The sequence below is a fragment of the Vicia villosa genome, unplaced genomic scaffold, assembly GCF_029867415.1.
Source record: "Vicia villosa cultivar HV-30 ecotype Madison, WI unplaced genomic scaffold, Vvil1.0 ctg.002392F_1_1, whole genome shotgun sequence".
Taxonomy (NCBI): domain Eukaryota; kingdom Viridiplantae; phylum Streptophyta; class Magnoliopsida; order Fabales; family Fabaceae; genus Vicia; species Vicia villosa.
The window spans coordinates 49278-70914 of NW_026705916.1; the positions used below are offsets into that span (position 1 = coordinate 49278).

General features: G+C 35.5%; 1 protein-coding gene across 1 annotated transcript; it reads left to right on the forward strand.

The window, feature by feature from the left end:
- Positions 1-1200: 1200 nt before the first annotated feature.
- LOC131638713 (cytochrome P450 94B3-like) lies at positions 1201-3164 on the forward strand. Its single transcript, XM_058909272.1, has 2 exons — positions 1201-2207; positions 2355-3164. The coding sequence occupies exons 1-2, from the start codon at positions 1313-1315 to the stop codon at positions 2999-3001; spliced, it is 1542 nt and encodes a 513-aa protein (XP_058765255.1). The 5' UTR covers positions 1201-1312; the 3' UTR covers positions 3002-3164.
- The last annotated feature ends 18473 nt before the right edge of the window (positions 3165-21637 follow it).

A 21637-nucleotide genomic window follows, 5' to 3' on the forward strand; every position in this document is an offset into this window, starting at 1 on the left:
ATTTTTTTTGGGTACAATACTACACCTATATTTTAATATAGGCTAAACTATGTTTCACCCTTTCTATGTAATCAATTAATCTTATTAAATATAGTTACAAGATTGCTTAATAAATTTTTTTCATGTCGCAAACAACAATAATACTTGTCATTTTGTTTATATATATATATATATATATATATATATATATATATATATATATATATATATATATATATATATATATATATATATATATATATATATATATATATATATATATATATATATATATATATATATATATATATATATATGGCGGCGTTAGCTGCGTCAATAGCGAGAGTGTTGTAATAGGTGGCAATGGGCTTGTCGGGGAAGGGTTTTGGGGTTAAGGTTGGGAAACGAAGGAGGATAGAGAGGGAATTAAAGGGAATGTTGAATTGGGTTTTACGGACAAACGACATAATTGAATTAGGAGTGTGTGATTGTTATTGGGATTGTCACTGGTGAGAAGCGAGTTTTTGTTTTTGTCTGAGAAAGGTTTATGGACACCAAAGTGTCAAACTTAGCAATATGACATCTTCGATAACTCTTCATTCCATGTCCGCACAATAAAACCTACCATTAAATTGAAAGTTATTATCATATAGATCGCGTATGTAAAATTTCACATCAATCTAAAGTCATTTAATATGTTAATAAGAGAATGATCAAAATTAACATTTTTATGAAGTTTTATAAAACGTTAGTTTTTATGCATCTCATTGACATGTCAGATAATTTCAAATTGAAGTTAAATTGTATAAATATGATCTATATGATAATAGCTTTCTATCCGACAGTGATTTTTGTATACGGACATAGGTTATAGAACTATCGGAGGTATTATATATATATATATATATATATATATATATATATATATATATATATATATATATATATATATATATATATATATATATATATATATATATATATATATATATATATATATATATGACTTTCTATAAAAAAATTCTATTTTAGCTAAAGACAGCGTATATAGTTGAATAAAATGAAGGAATAAAAAGGTTTCGTAGTTAGGAATTTGAATTAGTCCAAAACAAGCTTGATGTTTAAATAATTTGCTCATCTAGCATTCATTAATTAATTAATTAATTAAAGATTCGGCTCATCTAACTACATTAACTTCACAATACATGTCTACTTTATTTTATAGGTCTCAATAGATATTTAAAGACAATGTAAGAGTCAACTCAAAAAAGGCCATACCAATGCCATAAGTGTGACAGTCCACCATCAATATTATTGGTGAGTATTGAGTAACATGGTGGGAGCCTTGATCACTTTCCTTCTTTCCCTTCAACCTCTCTCATTCATCTTCTTCCTCCTCTTCTACCTAACATTCCTCAACTTCCTACCAGTCAAAAAACTCGCCGGAACCGGTCCAACAACCTATCCGATCATAGGCTGTTTACTATCTTTCTCCAGAAACCGTTTCCGGTTGCTAGATTGGTACACTGACCTTCTAGCCCAATCGCCAACCAACACTATATTGATTCAGCGATTGGGTGCATGTAGAACAGTTATAACCGCAAATCGACACAACGTGGAATATATACTCAAGACAAATTTTAAAAACTTCCCTAAAGGAAAGCCTTTCACCGAGATCCTCGGGGATTTTCTCGGGAAAGGTATATTTAATGTGGATGGCGATTTATGGATCAAACAGCGAAAACTGGCGAGTCACGAGTTTTCGCTGAGGTCCATGAATGACTTCATCATGCACACGTTAAAGGGAGAAGTGAATGGAAAGCTACTTCCGTTATTGGATTCATTGTGTATAGAGAACAAAGAAGTTGACTTGCAAGAGTTGTTGGGGAGATTTTCTTTCAATGTGATTTGCAGATTCACATTGGGGAGCAGTGATGATGATGATGATAATAGGTGTTGTTTGGATCCTAGTTTTCCAATTTCGCCGTTGGCGAAGGCTTTCGACGTGGCGGCTGAGATTTCGGCGAGGCGTGGAGCAGCGCCGTTGTTTTTGGTGTGGAGAATGAAGAAATGGCTGAGAGTTGGATCGGAAAGGAGGTTGAGAGAGGCGGTGAATGAGGTTCAGACACGTGTCATGGAAATGATTTCAAATAGAAAGAAAAAGATGAATGTACTTCGTGAAGAGTTTGTTGGTGGTCAAGATCTCTTGTCACGTCTCATTTCTTCAGGTAATCAACATTTTCTAATTGTATTTCTGCAATTTCGATCGATACTGCAACACTGATTATGGTCGTCGCGTCTCAATTAAATATAATTTACTCTTTATCATAAAAGTTTTGAATAACAATGTTGTCAATGATTATTTTTTGTTTTAGGTCATGATGAGGAAGTGATTAGGGACATGGTGATAAGCTTGATTATGGCAGGGAGAGACACAACATCATCAGCATTAACATGGTTCTTTTGGTTACTATCAAGTCATTCTGAGATTGAGGACAGGATAGTGAAAGAGACATTGAATTATGATTATGATTTTGATTATGAATCATTGAAGAATATGAAGTATTTAAAAGCATGCTTATGTGAATCAATGAGATTATATCCACCAGTGGCATGGGATTCAAAGCATGCCACGTGTGACGATATCTTGCCAGATGGCACGATGGTAAAAAGTGGAGATAGGGTGACTTATTTTCCATATGGAATGGGGAGAATGGAGAATTTATGGGGAAAAGATTGGTTTGAATTTAGACCGGACCGGTGGTTTGTTGAGCCGGTTGAACCGGGGGAGAATGAAGTAAAACTGAAAGAGGTTTGTCCTTTTAAGTTTCCTATTTTTCAGGGTGGTCCAAGGGTGTGTTTGGGAAAAGAAATGGCTTTTGTTGAAATGAAATATGTGGTGGCTTCAATTGTTAGGAGATTTAAGATTAAATTAGCTAGTAGTGAGAAGCCTATGTTTGTGCCTCTTCTTACGGCGCACATGGCTGGCGGCTTAAAAGTATTGGTTTCTGAAAGGGTGTGAAACTTTAACCGATTTTGATTATATATTATCCATTCATATTTCATTAGTTAAATAACACTATGCTCATGTGTTTTATATGCTACTATTATTATTATCTCTGCCGATTTAAGGATTAATTTCTTTGAGAGGGTAAAAGACCTAACATTATGGAAGTTGATTTGATATCCATACACTAAGTTTTTAAGTATTCATTTAAAATGTGTTTTTTAATTTTTTTAGAGCTTGTTTGAATGAGTTAATTAAAAAAATTAATATTTTAGGTAATTTAAATTATTTAATTGAAATTTATTTATTTTTAAAAAATTTATTAGGAATTAGGATGAAGTATTAAAACTATTCATTGTTAATTTTTTAGGGTTATTTTTGTAAATTTTAATATTTTGAAGTCAAATTTAAAATTTGAAAAATAGACTAAGTTGCAATTTTAAAAATAAGAGACTAATTTGTAAAATTTTAATTATTAAACACTAATATGTATTTTTTTTAACTTTAAGGATCAAAAGGTAAAATTTGAAAAATATGAGGACCGACATACAAATTTTTAAATAATAATAATAATATCCAATTAGACATTGTATGGAATATAATAGAGTTTTCAACCCTTAGACTTGTCTCTTGGCACCCTCCTCCAGAAAATGTGATAAATATCAATGTATATGGTAGTTTCATTGGTAATCCAGGATGATCTGATTTTTGTGGTCTTTTGAGAAACTTTTCTGGAGGTTGGATCACATATGTTTTGCAGATAGTTGTGGTTTCACCTCTAATATTAATGTCGATATTCAAATCATAGTTTCAATAATATGATTTGCGAGTCTGACTCTCAAATGACTATGGAGTTTATTCAAGAGGGTGTGCCTTATACTCATGCACCTTTGGTGGATTATATCCAGACTCTTATTCATAAAGAGTGGCAGCTTATCCTTGTTCACACCTTACGCAAAGGGAATGCTAGTGTTGACTGACTTGCTAAATTGAGAGTCTAGCTTTTGAGGAAATGTGAGTGTTTTCTATTTGCCCATTTTCTTTAGTTAATATCTGCTTGACTCTATGAGAATTCAACTCCCAAGAGCTTAATTTTCCGCTGTTTTTTTCCCATTGATAAAAAAATAGAAATTTCAAATTCATTGATTTTATTAAGAGAAAAAGTTAATTCACGTGCATGTAACTGGTTGACATACTAGTGCAATCAGTTACACCCCTCTAAATTGTCAAACAGAAACTTACAGTAGCTAAATGCAATCGGTGACATACTATGCCAACCAATTACACATGGAATATTTTAGTTTTATTTGTTTGATAATTGTATATCATCATGCATTGTTGTATATATATATATATATATATATATATATATATATATATATATATATACTCTTTAGGTATCTTATGAATGAATTAATCACAATATTTTTCACTCTCAATTACTCTCTCACACACACACACTCACACACACACACACACACACACACACACACACACACACACACACACTCTCTCTCTCTCCCCCTCTCTCTCTCTCTCTCCATACTCAATTACTTAATTATTCACTAACCTCGTGGTTTCAATTTCTAACATTTGGCATCAACAACCAGGTTCGATCCATGAAACACCTATTGTGCAAACATGACTTCCGTCTCCAATGAAAGAATTCATGCAAATCTACATATCCATGATTTGAAGAACTACGGTAAATGGGGCTAGCAAATGAAGGTGTTGTTTGGAAACCAAGACGTTCTTGATGTGAGCGGTGTGAATCCTTTTGTTGGAGATGATATTGTTGGTGCGGTAAAGCGGCAAGCAACAAAAGATTTGGAAGTATTTATCCGGGAATTTATCGTGTCCACAGAGATTAGTGCTACTGAACTGCCATTCAACAGTTTCTGCAATTATGAGTTTGGATTGAATTGTTTAAAACATAAAAACGGAAAAGTAAATATCAACACAAAAAGAATTTATTTTTCAGAAAGAAGAGACTTATCAGACATTGCATATAATCTACTTCTCACAAACTTAAACTTATCGATCAATTATACTCAACCTACAATACTCATCAATATCATCAAGCATCGCTCACACCCTAAGTCATTTCTAACCCAAAGTAGAGAGAACTACTATATCATCTCGGTGACGATCTCTCAGCCAACCTTAACAACACAACAGACAACTGTATTGCTCGCGTCAACGATCTCTCAACCAACACAAACAACACAGAGGCATTAAGCTTCGATACCCACAACGAATATTAGCTCCAAAAAGTATCTCTAAAGTCGAGAAGTAATAGATATCCATCCTTAATCAAGATTTGTGAGGTATATGTCTATAACAACCCAAATCCAAACATAAAGCAAAAAGATTAAGGAAGACATCAATAATGATTTGTAAAGCAAACTTTATACAACACCATGATCAACAAATATACATGAGTTCAAAGTAAAATCATATAAAAACCCAACCAAAGATAAATACACAAAAATAAGAGAAATGAACCGAAAATCTCCCAGTTTGTCAGCTCCAAATAATGATCAATTCACCTCCGATCATCCAAATGCATGCTCCATAGTTGTTTTCTAAGCTAATCTACCTAAAAAATGTTTGGTGATGGAGTGGGAGCAAAAAATACCCAAACCATAGCCTAAAAAAATTGTGTTTTTGGCCCTTTTAACGCACTTTTGTCCTGCCAGATTCGCCGGGCGAGCCTGTCATTCGCCGGACGAACGACACCAGTAGCAACATCATTGTTTTGGCCATAACTTGAGAACCGTAACTCTGATTTACGCCCCGTTCAAAGCGTTGGAAAGCTTATTCAATTTTCTATCTAACAATTTCAAAATATCAACAAAATTGATGATTTTTTTATTCTTTGATTTTGAGCCTTATTAGTTGACGAGCTGGTTCTGTTGCTCAAAATCGCGCGTTTGAAGCCGTGTCTTCGACACTTTATTGCTCATGCTCCAAATATGACTCAATACCTACAAAACGAATAGAAAACTATCAAATGGTACATAAATGAATCAAAACACGAGTATAAACAAACTAAACGTATTTACACACTAAACGGGGGATTATTCTACGGAATTTACACAAAAACACGATAAGTGCCACAAAACTATATATACAAAAGTACTACAAATTGGCACTTATAAAACTCTCTCCAACTTAAACTTGTTTGTCCCTAAACAAGAATCAACTAACCCAAGGACACAAACGCAAAAATCCAAAAATCACGAATCAACAAGTTTTGAAAAAAACGGAAATAAATGTATGGCTCAAATGCCAAACGGTACACACAAAGTAAATACTTACTACTAAACTACGACGATAACTTAAACATGACACAAATGCTAAATAAAAAGAATATACCAAACATTCTAAAACAACAGTAGTTCAAAAATGAATCACACCTAGCATACAATCATCGGTAGATGAAAAACACAAAAGTGGGGTATTTTCACTCATCCAACAATCTTTCAAACAAAAGACTAAATTATGCAACCATCCAAAAATCATGTTGAAAACACAAAGCAAGAATCACAAGGACTTTTCACGGTTGTAATGTGGTCGGGTGAACAAACAAGGGATAATTCCTAAGGCTAATCGAAACAAAAATTGCCCAAACCTAAGGGAGTGATCAAATCACAAAAGTTCAAACACAAAATTTCAATCAAACTTCTTCATAATCCCAAATTTCTCAAACCAATCACATACTTATTAACACAACATTATTCCATACTTTTTTTTTTTGTTTTTTTTCAAAACTTTTCCCTTTTCTCTTTCTTTTTCTTTTCACTTCTTTTTCACATTTCTTTTCTTTTCTTTTTCTTTTCTTTCAACCTCATAGCAATCAACCACAAATGCATAATCATTTTTCTCCCCAACTTGAATTCAACCGTATCATCATGTGAATACTCCCTACTTTCTAAGGCAAGGTAAAAATTCATACAACAACACAAAGTTGAGGGTTTAAGAAAAAAGAAATCAACATCCACACAAAAAGGAAAACCAAACACTCAAAGACAAGCATTTAGCAAAACAACATGGACATTGACAAAAAGCTCAAAGGGGTTACTAATGATCACACACTCACAAGGTAAATTGACTATTTGGCCAAGGTAGTTATGCTCAAAATGGAACAAAAATGCCATGATCACTTTCATGCATCATATAATCAACACAAACAAAAGATTAAGCATAATTAAATCTAGTTAGAACAAGAATTGTGATCTCCAGCATATGTGAACAATGGAAAGCTACCTCACAAAAAGGTGGGAACTAAAGTGATTCACGAACGAACAAGTATACAAAAGAATGAATGACATAAAAGTTGTAAAAAGCCTAAGTATCATGAATATGCTAAAGTCTAGAAAGCGATAAACACATACATTGAACGTGTACAAAAATTTAACAAAATCATTACCATACACTCGAGAGTCAAAACGATCAAACTTGGAAAATCACCTCAAATTCCTCAAGCTACTCAAAACAAGCTCAAAGACAAATAGACAACTATTAATATACACAAACTAAAAGACCATATGAAATTGTCTAAACAAATTTAAAAGTGAAGATTTGAAATTTAAGAACTGGTCTGATCTAAATTTGTTTAGACAATTGCATCACACTACCAAAAATAAACACAAACTAAAAAGAATAAACATGATCAACAAATATCAAATAATGATTTGTAAAGCAAACTTTATACATCACCATGATCAACAAATATACACGAGTTCAAAGTAAAATCATATACAAAACCTAACCAAATAGAAATACACAAAAAAGAAGAGAAATGGACCAAAAATCTCCCAGTTTGTCAGCTCCGATTGATGATCAATCCACCTCCGATCATCCAAATGCATGCTCCATAGTTGTTTTCTAAACAAATCTACCTAAAAAATGTTTGGTGATGGAGGGGGAGCAAAAAATACATAAACTATAACCTAAAAAATGTGTTTTTGGCCCTTTTAACGCACTTCTGTCCTTCCAGATTCGCTGGGCGAACGATACTAGTAGCAACATCATTGTTTTGGCCAAGAATCGTAACTCCGATTTGCGCTCGGTTTGAAGCGTTGAAAAGCTTATTCAATTTCCTATCTAAAAATGTAAAAATATCAACCAAATTGTTGATTTTTTTAATCTTTGATTTTGAGCCTTATTAGTTGACGAGCTGGTTCCGTTGCTCAAAATCGCGCGCTTGAAGCCTTGTCTTCGACACTTTATTGCTCATGCTCCAAATACGACTCAATACCTACAAAATGAATAGAAAAATATCAAATGGTACATAAATGAATCAAACTAAGAGTATAAACAAACTAAACGTATTTACACACTAAACGGGGGATTATTCAACGAAATTTACACAAAAACACGATAAGTGCCACAAAACTATATATACAAAAGCACTACAAATTGGCACTTATCAGCTACTCTAGAGCAAAGAGCATCACATAAGGAAGAAAAGAAAAAGTATTTCAAAACACTAATTTTAATCCATCAATGTGTTGCTATAGATAATTTCGAGAAAATTGGTGATTGCGAATCATCGAAGCAAGAATGGGAAATCATGGAGAAGGCATATGTAGTAACTGACAAGGCGAAGGTTGTGAGGTAACATGTAACCCTCAGTTTTAGTAAATTATTTTATTTTACTTTAATCATAATTTTGTATATTTATTTGATTATTGTTTGGTAATTGAGATGTGTTGGAGGGGGGTGTGTGACCCTTAAGTAGGAGTGTGGAGCATGAATAGAATTTAGTAGAGGTATTTAGATTATATTTGTATAAAATAAATTAATAGTTTAAGGAATTATTTAATTTAAAGAAAAAATAGAGAGTTTTGGGGTTAAAGTGGGAATTAAAAGAAGTTATAAGGAGGAATGAGTAAAGTTTAGGATTAGTGAGGGATGGAATTAGAAATAGTGAAGGTTTTTCCCTAAGTATAAAATAAGAATAGAACCTAGAATGAAGAGTCATTCTATCAGTACGTAGAAACAAAATTTAAAAGAGAGAAAGATGTCAATGGCTTGTGGGGAAGAAGAAGGGGCTGGAGATAGAGTGGGAGAAGAAACAATTCATCCTAAACCAGAATTTTCTACTGAGAATCATTAAGGTAAGGGGTAAAATTACCTTCAATAAGGGCTTATGCATATGGGGTAGGGTAGATGAGTCATTAAGCTCCAATAGGTGTGGATGAATTTGATGAAATGTGTGTTGTGTGATGTGATTGATTATAATTCCGATGTTATTTATGTGAAATTTTGATATGATGAATGGTTGTGTATTCACCATTGTTGTGTTGTTGAGGTTTTGGTGATGTGACAATATTTTGAGAAACTGACGAGTTTTAATGAGTAAATCAATGAGTACGTGATTGGGGATGGTGAGATTCTTTTTTCGAGTCAAAATATTGTTTAAAATAAGTGATTTTTTGTTAGTGCGTTTGGGTGAGTAAAATTGATTAAGTGATCTTCCATGGGCGTCAAAATATGAATTTTACAAAAAAATACAGTATGTGTCGACCTATACAAGTCATGTGTCGACACATAGCTGCCATAAACTGATAATTTTGAAAACATTTCAGGATGTGTTAACCTATGTTGGTCATGTGTTGACCTATGCTTATTATGTGTTAATTTGTACATGTTATGTGTCGGCACATCCTTGGCATAATTGGAAAAACGGTCAATTTGATGGTTTTTACCATAATATGAATTTATTATGAGATTTAAATTGGTGTGTTTTTAATTGAGTGTTTCCGTTGTGATGATACCCTAAGTGAAGGTGAGCATTTGATGACAGGTGTTGCATGTTTATTTAAATTAAGTGTTACATGATCAGGAGATGTGTGTGCTGAGATGTGTGACATCCTATGTGGAAATGTTGTGGAAAATATCTAATTTAATTATAATTATGTTTTGTGGAAATATGATGTTACATTAGTTGTATCAGATCAGGTCGGTTCGTCCGGCCAGGTTTGTGTATTGTTGTTTGTCCCCTGGCAGTTGACTAGTGTGCGGACGTTGTCGATGTTTTGTTTCTTCTAATATTATTTTGCCTATATTCAGAGATATAATTGGAGGAAGAAACGATGATGCAATTGTTGAGGCTTCGGACTTGTTGGCTCATGCAATGACTCAGAATAAGCGGGATAATCATAATGTTGGAGAGAATGATAAGTTTTGTGCATTAGAGAAGTTTCAGATAAACAACCCACCAACTTTCAAGGGCAACCATGATCGTGATGGAGCACATACATGGCTAAAGGGGATTGAGAAGAGCTTCATGGTGATGGATTGCTCAGAAGATCTGAAGGTACAATTTGGTACTCAAATGCCGGAAGAAGAGACTAAGGGCTGATGGGACAATGCACATCAGAGGATGGAAATTGTGGGTATAGAGATCACCTAGGCCGTGATTAGAACTTCATTTCTGGAGAATTACTTTCTAGAGGATGTGCATGGAAAGAATAAGATTGAATTCCTTGTGCTGAAACAAGGAAATTTGATTGTTGCAGAGTATGCTGCCAAGTTTGAGAAACTGGTCAAGTTTTGTCCATATTATAATAGTGTACCAGCTTAAGGGTCTAAGTACATCAAGTTTGAGAGCAAATTACGTCTAGAGATTAAGAAGGGTATTGGATACAAGGAGATTCGCAAATTCCCCATATTCGTGAATAATTGTAGGATTTTTGATATGGATAGTAGAGCCCATTCTGCTCAGTACAAGAGTCTTAGTGAAAAGAAAGGGAGGGGACATGTTTTAGGGAAGTCGTATGTGACTCCTATTGACAAGAAGAAATAGAAAACTTATGATTAACATAAGCCAAGTGGGAGAGGAGCTCCCGCTCCTCTCAGATGCTACAAGTGTGGTGACATGGGATATCAGGCTAATGAATGCAAGAGTTCTGATACAAAGTGCTTCAAATGTGGGAATACAGGTCATAAGGTTGTTGATTGTATGAGTAATGGGATAAATTGCTATAACTACGGAGAGAAGGGAGGAAAGGTCTTTTCTTTGTTTGGTTCAGAGACTACCAGTGAGGACAGGTTGATTCGAGGTACATGTTTTATTAATAATATACTCTTGATTGCTATTTTTGACTCGGGTGTACCAAATTATTTTATTTCTGAGGATTGTGCTAAGAGGTTGAAACTTAAATGACTTATATGAATGGGAATATGGTTTTTGATACTTCGGATTTAGGTCTGGTAATAACGTCTTGGGTTTGCTTGAATTGCCTGCTATTTATATTCTATATGAATTTTGGGATGTAACTAGTCTCTCTACCATTGTGGAACCTTGATATTTGTAACACCCCAATTCTACCCGAAAATATAATGCGAGGAATATCAGAGTATTTAAAATTTCAAACAACAAATGGGAGTGTCACATATCAACTTAAAACTTCAACTTGTATTTCATTCAACAATGATACATAGCATTCAAATAACAGTCAACTATCAGCTTTATTCAACGCAAACAACTTAGAAGTATAACAAGTACTTCATATTATTCAACTTGGATTCAACGGTTATAATAACAACAACTAAAACATTAACAACAATATAAACAACCCCCCGAGTGCTACGTATCAGAGAGACACACCAACAGGACTCGATGAAGCAACAAACTTCCACAGCTATACTTGAGTACCTGCCCATTTCCCATGGTAGGGGAAACATCAGCAGAAGAGGTGAGATATCAAACAGTATAAAGGAAAGTATGATAATAGATATAGCAAGATAAAATCATACACAATTCACCACTTCTCAATATAAGCAATTTGCATCACGACAACAACATGGTTCATATATTCCAACTTATACACATATATCAGTAATACATATATATTCACATTCTCATCATATATGTTTCATTCACGTACATCATATCTACAACACATCAACAATCCATATCAAATGAATTCAACTTCACAAACTATGCATCCACACATCATAACAATGAATCAAATGCAACTCGGTATACAAACTCGAATGTGACTCATGTGAATACAAGTCCACACTCACAAAGGATTGTTTGATCCATGGAAAACTCCACAAGCAAACAAGCAACAAGGAACAAGCAAAAGAACTCAAGGAAAAGAAAGTTTGGCTATTCAAGACAAATCAGGTCGACCTGCTCTGCATCTAGGTCGACTCAAAACAAGGAAAACAAGGAAGATTCATAAATGCCACAAATAGGTCGACCTACTCACACTCCAGGTCGACCTAAAATGATGAAATTTACACACCTCATTGTTAGGCCGACTCACATAACAACTAGGTCGACCTAAACTGAAGAAAAGTCTTCAGAACATGTTTCAACAGAATTCTGGTCGACCTAAACCTTCGACAGGTCGACCTAACTGGCAAGAATTTCATCCAAGTTGAATCCAGTTCTGTTAGGTCAACCTAAGCACTACAAGAGGTCGACCTATTTGCTCAAAAAGGCCAAATTTGCAGATCTGCTATGCTCCAACTGACCAGCTCACATATATATTACCTAATGTCAATTATTGAAGCATTAACACCAACAACTGAAAGATACACAAAGGCTTCTCATCTTCGATCATCGACACAACACCAACACAACTACACACAATCATTTTTGCGTTGAGGGTTTGCGTTCAAGATCGATAATGTCCTTGGAACGGAATTGAAGATTCCTAGTGGGTGAAGATTTGTGGGGTTTCTGGTGAATAAAATCTGCGGGTTTTGTCCTCCAAGATTGGTGAATTTTGGGGGTTTTTATCAAGAGGCTTCATCAAGGATCCAGCTGAGTGTGAAGATTGAAGAAGAAGGGTTCAAGCAATTCAAGACACTGCAGAAAGGGATCAAAGTGAAGCTCTTGGAAGACCTTGATCTGGCTCAAGATTAAGGGGGAAGAAGATTCAAAGGATCGACAAAATCGGTTTATTGTTTATCGCTTTGTTATCTTCTTTGTATAAACTTCTTTCAATAATAATGGAAGACTTCCCAATTCCCGTTTGGAATTGGGGGCAGATGTAGTCGTAGCGAGGACGATCGACGAACTGCCTGAACAAATATCGTGTTCTTATCGCTTTTATTTTTTCATTTACATTCTGTTCATATTTGGTTATAATTGCAAATTGATCAACGATTCAAGTGTTAAAATTGTGTATTAAGAACTTGTGTGAACATCACAATTCACCATACATTGAATCACAATCAATTTGAATATTATCACCAAGTGTTTGTCTTTTTGCTTCATCCATTATCAAAGCATTGGAAACAAAGTTGATCAAAATAGAAGTTAATCGTTTTTCATTGGTGTAACGAATTGCTTCAATAGTGTATCCTTTCATTGTTAATCCCAATTATTTTGTGGTTTCATCACATATACAGCCTTTTCAATAGCGGTCCGGAATAGACGCGAGTCGATTCAGAACCGCTTTCGCTTAAGTTTGAAATAATTCCGAAAAACTCTGAGAGATCTATTCACCCCCCCTCTAGATCCTTAAGCCTAACATCTAACAAGTGGCATCAAGAGCTCTGGTTTATTTCATGCTACGTGAAACACTTATTGGAAAGATGGCTTCCGGACCTAATGGGGCTCACAATAGAGCTCCAGTTTTCAACGGTGAAAACTATGGCTATTGGAAGGATTGTATGTGTGTTCACATCAATGCCATTGATAGGAACATCTGGACAGCAATTGTCAATGGTCCCTTTCAGATCACCATGACAAATGCAGCTGGTGCCGTTGTTCCAAAACCAGAAAATACTTGGGATGCTGAAGATGAAAAGAGATATGGATACGATTGGAAAGCGAGAAACATTCTAATCTCAGCTCTAGGAGTTGATGAATACTATTGCGTTTCCCATTGTAGATCCGCTAAAGCTATGTGGGACACATTGCAAGTTGCCCATGAGGGAACGGATGATGTCAAACTAGCTAGAATCAATACGTTAACTCAAGAGTTCGAACTCTTTCACATGGAAGATGGTGAATCCATCGAAAACATGCAAAAGAGATTCGTACATTTGAAAAATCGTTTAAATTCTCTTGATAGACATGTTTCCAATGCAGTTGCTACTAACAAAATCTTGAGATGTTTGAACAGGGAATGGCAACCCAAGGTTACGGCAATAAAGGAAGCAAATGATCTAAATACCTTAGACATCACCACTCTCTTTGGTAAACTAGAAGAACATGAACAACATCTTAAATGCCTTGACATGCATGAGAAAAGGGCAAAGAAAGATAAGAACATGGAGAAAGAGGTAGAGAAGAAGTCAATAGCTCTAAAAGCTTCAAGCTCCAAGACCTCAAGACAAGAGCTAGAGGATAGTGATACAAGTGATGATGAAGACTCCGATGATGAGGAAATGGGACTGTTTGTGCGAAGATACAACAAATACCTAAACAAAAATGGAGCAAAACATTCCGACAAAGGCTTGATCAACTATAGAAAGCAATCAAACAAGTTCAAACAAGATGAGAATAACAAAGGAAAAATCAAAGGTCCTTGCTTCAATTGTGGCAAAGTCGGTCACTACAAACCGGATTGTCCATACCTTAAGAAGGAGAAAGAGAAGAACCAAAGCAAAGGTCACAACAAATCTAGAAGAGCCTACATAGCATGGGAAAGTGATTCATCTAGTGAAAGCTCATCAAGCGATGAAGAAGAATCAGCAAACTTATGTCTTATGGCTCATCAACACAAGAAAAAGAAACGCGTAAGTCATCTTAAACCTGAACTTGTAGATAAAGTATCTCATTCTCAATTAAAACTTGCCTTTGAAGAATTACATAGAGATGCAATTGAAGCTTTCAAAATTTTGGCCTCAAATAAGAAAATCTTTTCATATCTTGAATCAAAAGTTGAGAAAACCGAAAAGGATATGGAAGCTTTAAAACAATCTATGCTAAATATTCAAAAGGATAAAGTTGAGATAGATCCTACATCATGGTTTGGTTGTGAGACATGTCATATTTGGCAAAAAGAAGTAAGAGATCTAAAAGCCAAATTAGACAAGGCTCTACAACCAAAAGTGACGTTTGCGGTTGATCCGAATAAGTTCAAAAGATCGTATACTCCTTTATATAGTAAATACACTTTTGTACCAAAAGTATCAACTAGCAAAACAACATATTCTCATCATATTACCTGTCACTATTGTTGCAAGAAGGGTCATACCATTGAAAAATGCAAATTTAGGAGGATTTTGGTTCCTAAAGGAGTATTTCAATGAATGCCCAAGTGCAACAAAATTATGTACTCACTACCAAGGACCCAATGAAAATTGGGGACCTCCCTCTCTAAATTAATTTTGCAGGAAAAGTGTCTTGACATTGCCGAAAGGTTGTGGTTCCTTGATAGCGGATGTTCAAGACACATGACGGGAGACATATCTCTTTTCGTTGAGTTTCACGCAAAGAAAAAGGGGTATGTCACCTATGGAGACAACAATCAGGGAGCTATACTTGGTAAAGGAAGTGTAGGTAACCCCTCTACCACAACTATAACTGATGTATTGCTAGTGGAAGGTCTTAAACATAACCTCTTAAGTATAAGTCAATTGTGCGACAAAGACTTTAAAGTAACTTTTACAAATTCTGGTTGCACAATAGAACATACTAAGAAAAGAGACATTATGTTTAATGGCTTAAGAGTAAACAACATCTATATGCTAAACTTGGACGAAGTATCTAAGTCAAGTACCAAGTGTCTAATTGCTCTAGGCGAAGACTCATGGCTTTGGCATAGACGCCTCGCTCACATTAATTTTGACTTACTTAACAAGGTTGTCTCAAAAGACTTAGTAATCGGCTTACCAAAAATAAAGTTTTCAAAGGATCATCTATGTGATGCTTGTCAAAAGGGAAAGCAAACAAAAACCTCTTTTAAATCAAAGAACGTGGTTTCAACATCACGCCCTCTTGAACTCCTTCACATGGATCTCTTTGACCCTTCAAGGACTAAAAGCATAGGTGGAAACATCTATGGTTTTGTCATTGTCAATGATTACTCTAGATTTTGTTGGACAATCTTTCTACCTAGTAAGGATAAAACTTTTCCAGCTTTCACGCAATTTGCAAGATTATGTCAAAATAAAATGAACACCAAAATAGTTGCAATTCGAAGTGATCACGGTGGAGAATTTGAAAACTATCTTTTTGAAAAATACTGTGATAAACATGGAATTGAGCATAACTTTTCAGCTCCTAGAACACCACAACAAAACGGAGTGGTTGAACGTAAAAATCGTGTTCTAGAGGAGTTGGCAAGAACAATGCCAAATGAGGGTAGTCTACCTAAGTATTTCTGGGCTGACGCGATTAGCACCGCGTGTTATGTTTTGAATAGGATAATAATAGGTCCTATACTAAACAAAACGCCATATGAATTATTAAAGGGTAGAAAACCAAATGTGTCACATCTCCACGTATTCGGCTGCAAGTGTTTTGTATTGAACAATGGTAAGGATAATCTTGGGAAATTCGATGCTAAAGCTGACGAAGGCATCTTTCTTGGTTACTCACAATCTAGCAAAGCATATAGGATATACAACAAAAGATTACTTATAGTAGAAGAGTCAGTACATGTGTCATTTGATGAATCTTATACAAAATCTGTCGAGAAAGGTCTATCTTTTGATAGTGCAGGTCCATCTACTAAAGACATTGTCAAAGATAAGGAAGACGAGAGTGAACTTATTGTGAAGAAAGATGCTGAGAAAGAGAAATATGAGTCTCATTATGATGATGAAAAAGAAAGCATCTCAAACAATGAAGAACTTCCTAAGGCCTGGACAAATGTGAAAGATCATCCAATTGACAACATAATAGGGGACATCTCAAAGGGCGTTACAACACGCTCCAAGATAAGTAACTTTTGTCGTCATTTTGCTTTCGTTTCACAAGTTGAGCTGAAAAACGCTAAGGACGCATTACTTGATGAGCATTGGCTAATGGCCATGCAAGAAGAATTAAACCAATTTAAATGGAATGATGTTTGGGACCTAGTCCCTCATCCGGGAGATCATCAAGTAATCGACACTAGATGGGTTTTTCGTAACAAACTTGATGAAAATGGCGTTATTACTAGAAACAAAGCTAGACTAGTTGCCCAAGGTTACAATCAAGAGGAAGGTATTGATTATGAAGAGACATACGCTCCCGTAGCACGTCTCGAAGCTATTCGTCTCTTACTTGCCTATGCTTGTTCAAAAGATTTTAAACTATTTCAAATGGATGTTAAAAGTGCCTTTCTAAATGGCTACATAAATGAAGAGGTCTATGTCGCTCAGCCACCCAGCTTTGAGAATTACATGTATCCAACTCATGTCTATAAGCTGAAGCGTGCTTTATACGGTCTCAAACAAGCCCCTAGGGCTTGGTACGAATGTTTGAGCAAATTTCTACTTAGTCAAGGATACTTTAGGGGTAAAGTTGACACCACTCTCTTCATTAAAAGAAAAGATAAAGATATACTCTTGGTTCAAGTTTATGTAGATGATATTATATTTGGGTCGACTAATGCAAAACTTGTCAAAGAATTTTCTAAGCTTATGCAGAGTGAATTTGAGATGAGTCTCATGGGTGAGCTGTGTAACGCCCGGAAAATAAGTATATGCTTAATTTGGACGTTTGTGACGTTTATTGGAATTTTACCGTTTTTGGAGTCGTTTCAGTCGGTATTAGTTCGGGATGGCGGACTAATATTTAATTGAAGGTTTTCATATTTTTGGTACTAGAAATATTATTAAGGTAATATTCCGCGTTTTGGGGCGTTTGAACGATATTTGAGCGTAGGGGCATTTTGGTCATTTCCGCGGGATAAATATTTTCCTTATAAGAAGGAGATATTTGTGAGAAAGGAAAAAGGATGGAAAGAAAAAGGAAAGAAAGAAAGAGAAGAGAGGAAGAAGAAGAGCAAAGGGGAAAAACAAGAGAAAGTGGAGGATTCTCAACCGAATCGATTGCCGATCGTCACAATAGCAAGGTAAGGGGGTGAATCTAATTTATCTTGGATGTATGATTCTTATAGTCTTGTTCTTGTTCTTGTTCTTGTTTATTTCTATGTTTGACCAACAATGGTGGATTGTGAGTTTTGTGAGTTTAGAAGTTATAAACATGATTTTGTGGTGTGTATGTGTAGTATGATGATAGATACCTTCATTGATCATGCTTTCTTTTCCATTTCTATGGCTTGATTGAGTTTGGATAAAAGTTAGGTTTTGAGATAGATTGATGAATCAACCATGAAAAGTTTGATGTTAGATTGTTTCTATGGTTTGTATGTGTTGTATTGGTGTTATAATGATGTTTGGGAGTGGTTTTGGTGGGTATAAGGGGCTTGGAACCGTTCTGGTTCGTTCTGGTTTTTTCTGGGTTTACGCAGGTCCGCTGAGCGGAGGTGGGTCCGCTGAGCGGAGGTTCTGCGAAGGTCCGCTGAGCGGAGCTGAAGCGGACAACAGCTTTTTCTGTTTTTCCAAAACTTTGAAACTTCGTAACTCTTGAACCGTAACTCCGATTTTGTCGCCGTTCAAAGTGTTGGAAAGCTAACGCAATAACCTATATTATTATCTAATTAAATGATTAATAGTATGTAGTATCCCATTATTTTTATTAGGATCAAGTGATGAGTTGTGTAGTATGTTCAATTATCCAAACTTTGAAACCTTATAACTTTTGATCCGTAGCTCCGTTTCGTACGCCGTTCGAAGTGTTAGGAAGCTAGTTGGATGTTCTATATGATAGTATAGGCTTGTTTAGCTTGTTATTATTTGGTTATGAGGTGTTGTTGATGAAATCACATAATTGTTTATATGCGCGATATGATTGGTAAGTAATCATAGTGCTTGGTTGCAATTGTTGTTGATGTGAGGATTAACATGAAATCATGTTCGTATGTGTTATGTATTAATGAATATTCATTCTTGATATGTGATGATGTTTGGTTGTTTGTTGTTAACATGATGTGTGGCCTTATGGCAAGTAATTGTTGTTATGAGAATGATGTATTATCATTGTTGAATGTTGTTATTACAACTTGTTGATGATGTATTGATGGAGTTGTGGGCCAATGGCCAATATTAATTGATGTGATGCAATTATGCGATCATTTATGCCGATGTGGCTAGTATGTTTTGACGGTGAATGTGTGTTGTGTGCTTATTAATGCCTGTGTGGTAATTATGGTGTGATATAATTGATAACGATGTTATTAATTGGTGATGTATCCTTTTGGATAGAATATAAACGGTGTAACGTGGGTATGTGACCGTGTTATATTGTTGATGATGTTGTTGTCGTGTAATAGAGTCATATATTTGCACAGCATAACATTTCATTACGTTAATGGCGGAATGCTATTAGCAGGTGGCCTGAATTGGCAATTATTACCAGTGGGGGCTTAATGCTCGGTAAAAAGGTGTATTTGCCCGAGTGGCAAGAGGTCATCAGTGGGGGCTAAATGCTCGATGACATTTAGTCGTAGCTTACTGCTCGACAAAGGTGTATTTTCCTGAGGGAAAGAAGTCCCAGCATAATGCTTGGCAAAGGTGTATTTGTCATAATGACAAGGAGGAGTTTTACTCCGGATTTGGTACCACATGCATATGCATAGTCGAGTCTCATTCATCATTGTCTGTCTGTATAATTTTATGTTATCATTCATGTGTCACATTACTTATATATTGATTGTGGTTGAATGAGTGGATTACTTTGTTGTATGATTCTTGATGATACTTGTTGGCATTACTATAATTGTCATGCTTTCATTATGAATTATATTCTCACCCTTCTGCTGATTTGATGCTTGAGTGGCATCCTGCAGATTAGCCGCTTTGGGAGTCTTTTGGAAGAGGTAGTTCTCCAGTTGGTCTTGTCGGTCGCTCTGATATGTAACACTGGGTAGTCGGGAGTCTGTTGTTATTTATTTGTATATGACTCTTTTGAACATGTATATGTGATAACATGCCATTGTATATTGTAAACACTTTATTTTGGAAAACTCCTCTTTGAGAGTGAGAGCTATACGTATATATATATATATATATATATATGTTCATATCTCCCGTGTGTTATGTATCATGTTATTGGCAGGTGTGTATGCTTTTGGCATCAGTGATGTCCGTTTGTTTTCAAGGTGTTTGTTTGGTTACTTAGTGTAACATCCTAATTGTGTTGTATGAAATTTTAATACTCTGATATTTTCTTGCCTAAATGCTTTGGGTAGAATTGGGGTGTTACATTAGTGGTATCAGAGCAGGTCGGTCTGTCCGGCCAGTGTTGTCTAATGTTGTTTAATTCCTCAGTACGTGATAAGTGTGTGGAGCACTGTCAGTACTTATTGTGCCTCTAGCCGGTTGTGTGCAGGAGTGGTTTGAAGCTAAGTGGGGGAGAAGATATGCCTCTCGGATATGTTTCTGTTGCAAGATGTTAGTATGCTACTGAGGGCAGCAGTACTAGTGTTGTTGGAATTTGTCGTTTTCTAAAGTGAAGGCGACTTGGACTTAAGACTTCGGTTGTTAATCAAGTTGGAGTGTCTCGGAGTAGATTTTGGTTATTTCTAAGGAATGGAATTTAGAGAGTTGTGATGCTCTAACGCTACTGATGGACTATGAAGTTGTTGTTTGAGTAGCCTTGTGTGAAGTGTCGTTGTTGGATCAATGATTAAGGAAAGTATTGTGGTAGACTTTGTTGTAGGATTTATTGATGTTGTTAGAAGTGTTTTGGTAAGTAGCTACAAGATGTCGGGTTGGCTGGTTCAGATGATCTTGAGAGGTTTGTGAATTATGGAATCATAGTGCTTCTGTGCTATGAGCAAAAGTTGGAAAAGAATATTATTAATGTTGGTACTGATAGTTTATACTCTATTATGATTGTCGGCTACCTATTGACAAATTGAGGACTTGATCACCCTTAATCTCTTGTTGATAGTGGACAGGATCGTATTGGACATGATAGACTTATCTGGCTAGTTTGATAATATTGGAAGTGAATGAGTCGGTGCTGGGTGGTACGACGTTGTTTATGTTGTCGACGACTTTGGATGTCCTTGAGAAAGAGAAATTATGGGAATTGCGGATAGTTGTGCATATGTATAAGTGTTTCTTGAAGGTTTAAGTGATTTATCGTCGAAAAGAGGAATTTTGTCTTGGAGTTCTATTTTGACGGATTTAGTTCCTAGAACTATTGTTGTGTCGAGGGTTCCGTATCGGATGCCATCTTTTGAGTTGAAAGAGTTGAGGAGTCAACTTAAGAATTTTCTTGAGAAGAAGTTTGTTCGTTCGAGTGTGTCGTCATAGGGTACACGTGTTTTGTTGGTTAAGAAGGAAGGTTCTACGAGGCTTTGTGTCGATTTTAGACAATTGAGAAAAGTGACAATTAAGGAAAAGTATCCACTTTCGAGGATTGATATTTTGATGGATCAAGTTGGTTTGAGCTTGTTTGTTTTGCAAGTTTGATCTGAGGTATGGGTATCATCAGTGTGAAGATGGTCATGCTAAGTACTTGAGAATTGTTTTGTCCGTGTTGGGAAGAAGAAGTTGTTTGCTAAGTTTCCTTGTGTGAGTTTTTGGTTGAGTGAAGTGAATGTTCAAGGGTTTAAGAGGAGGTTGACTATCACTCCTATTTTGATTTTGCCGGATCTGTTAGAACTGTTT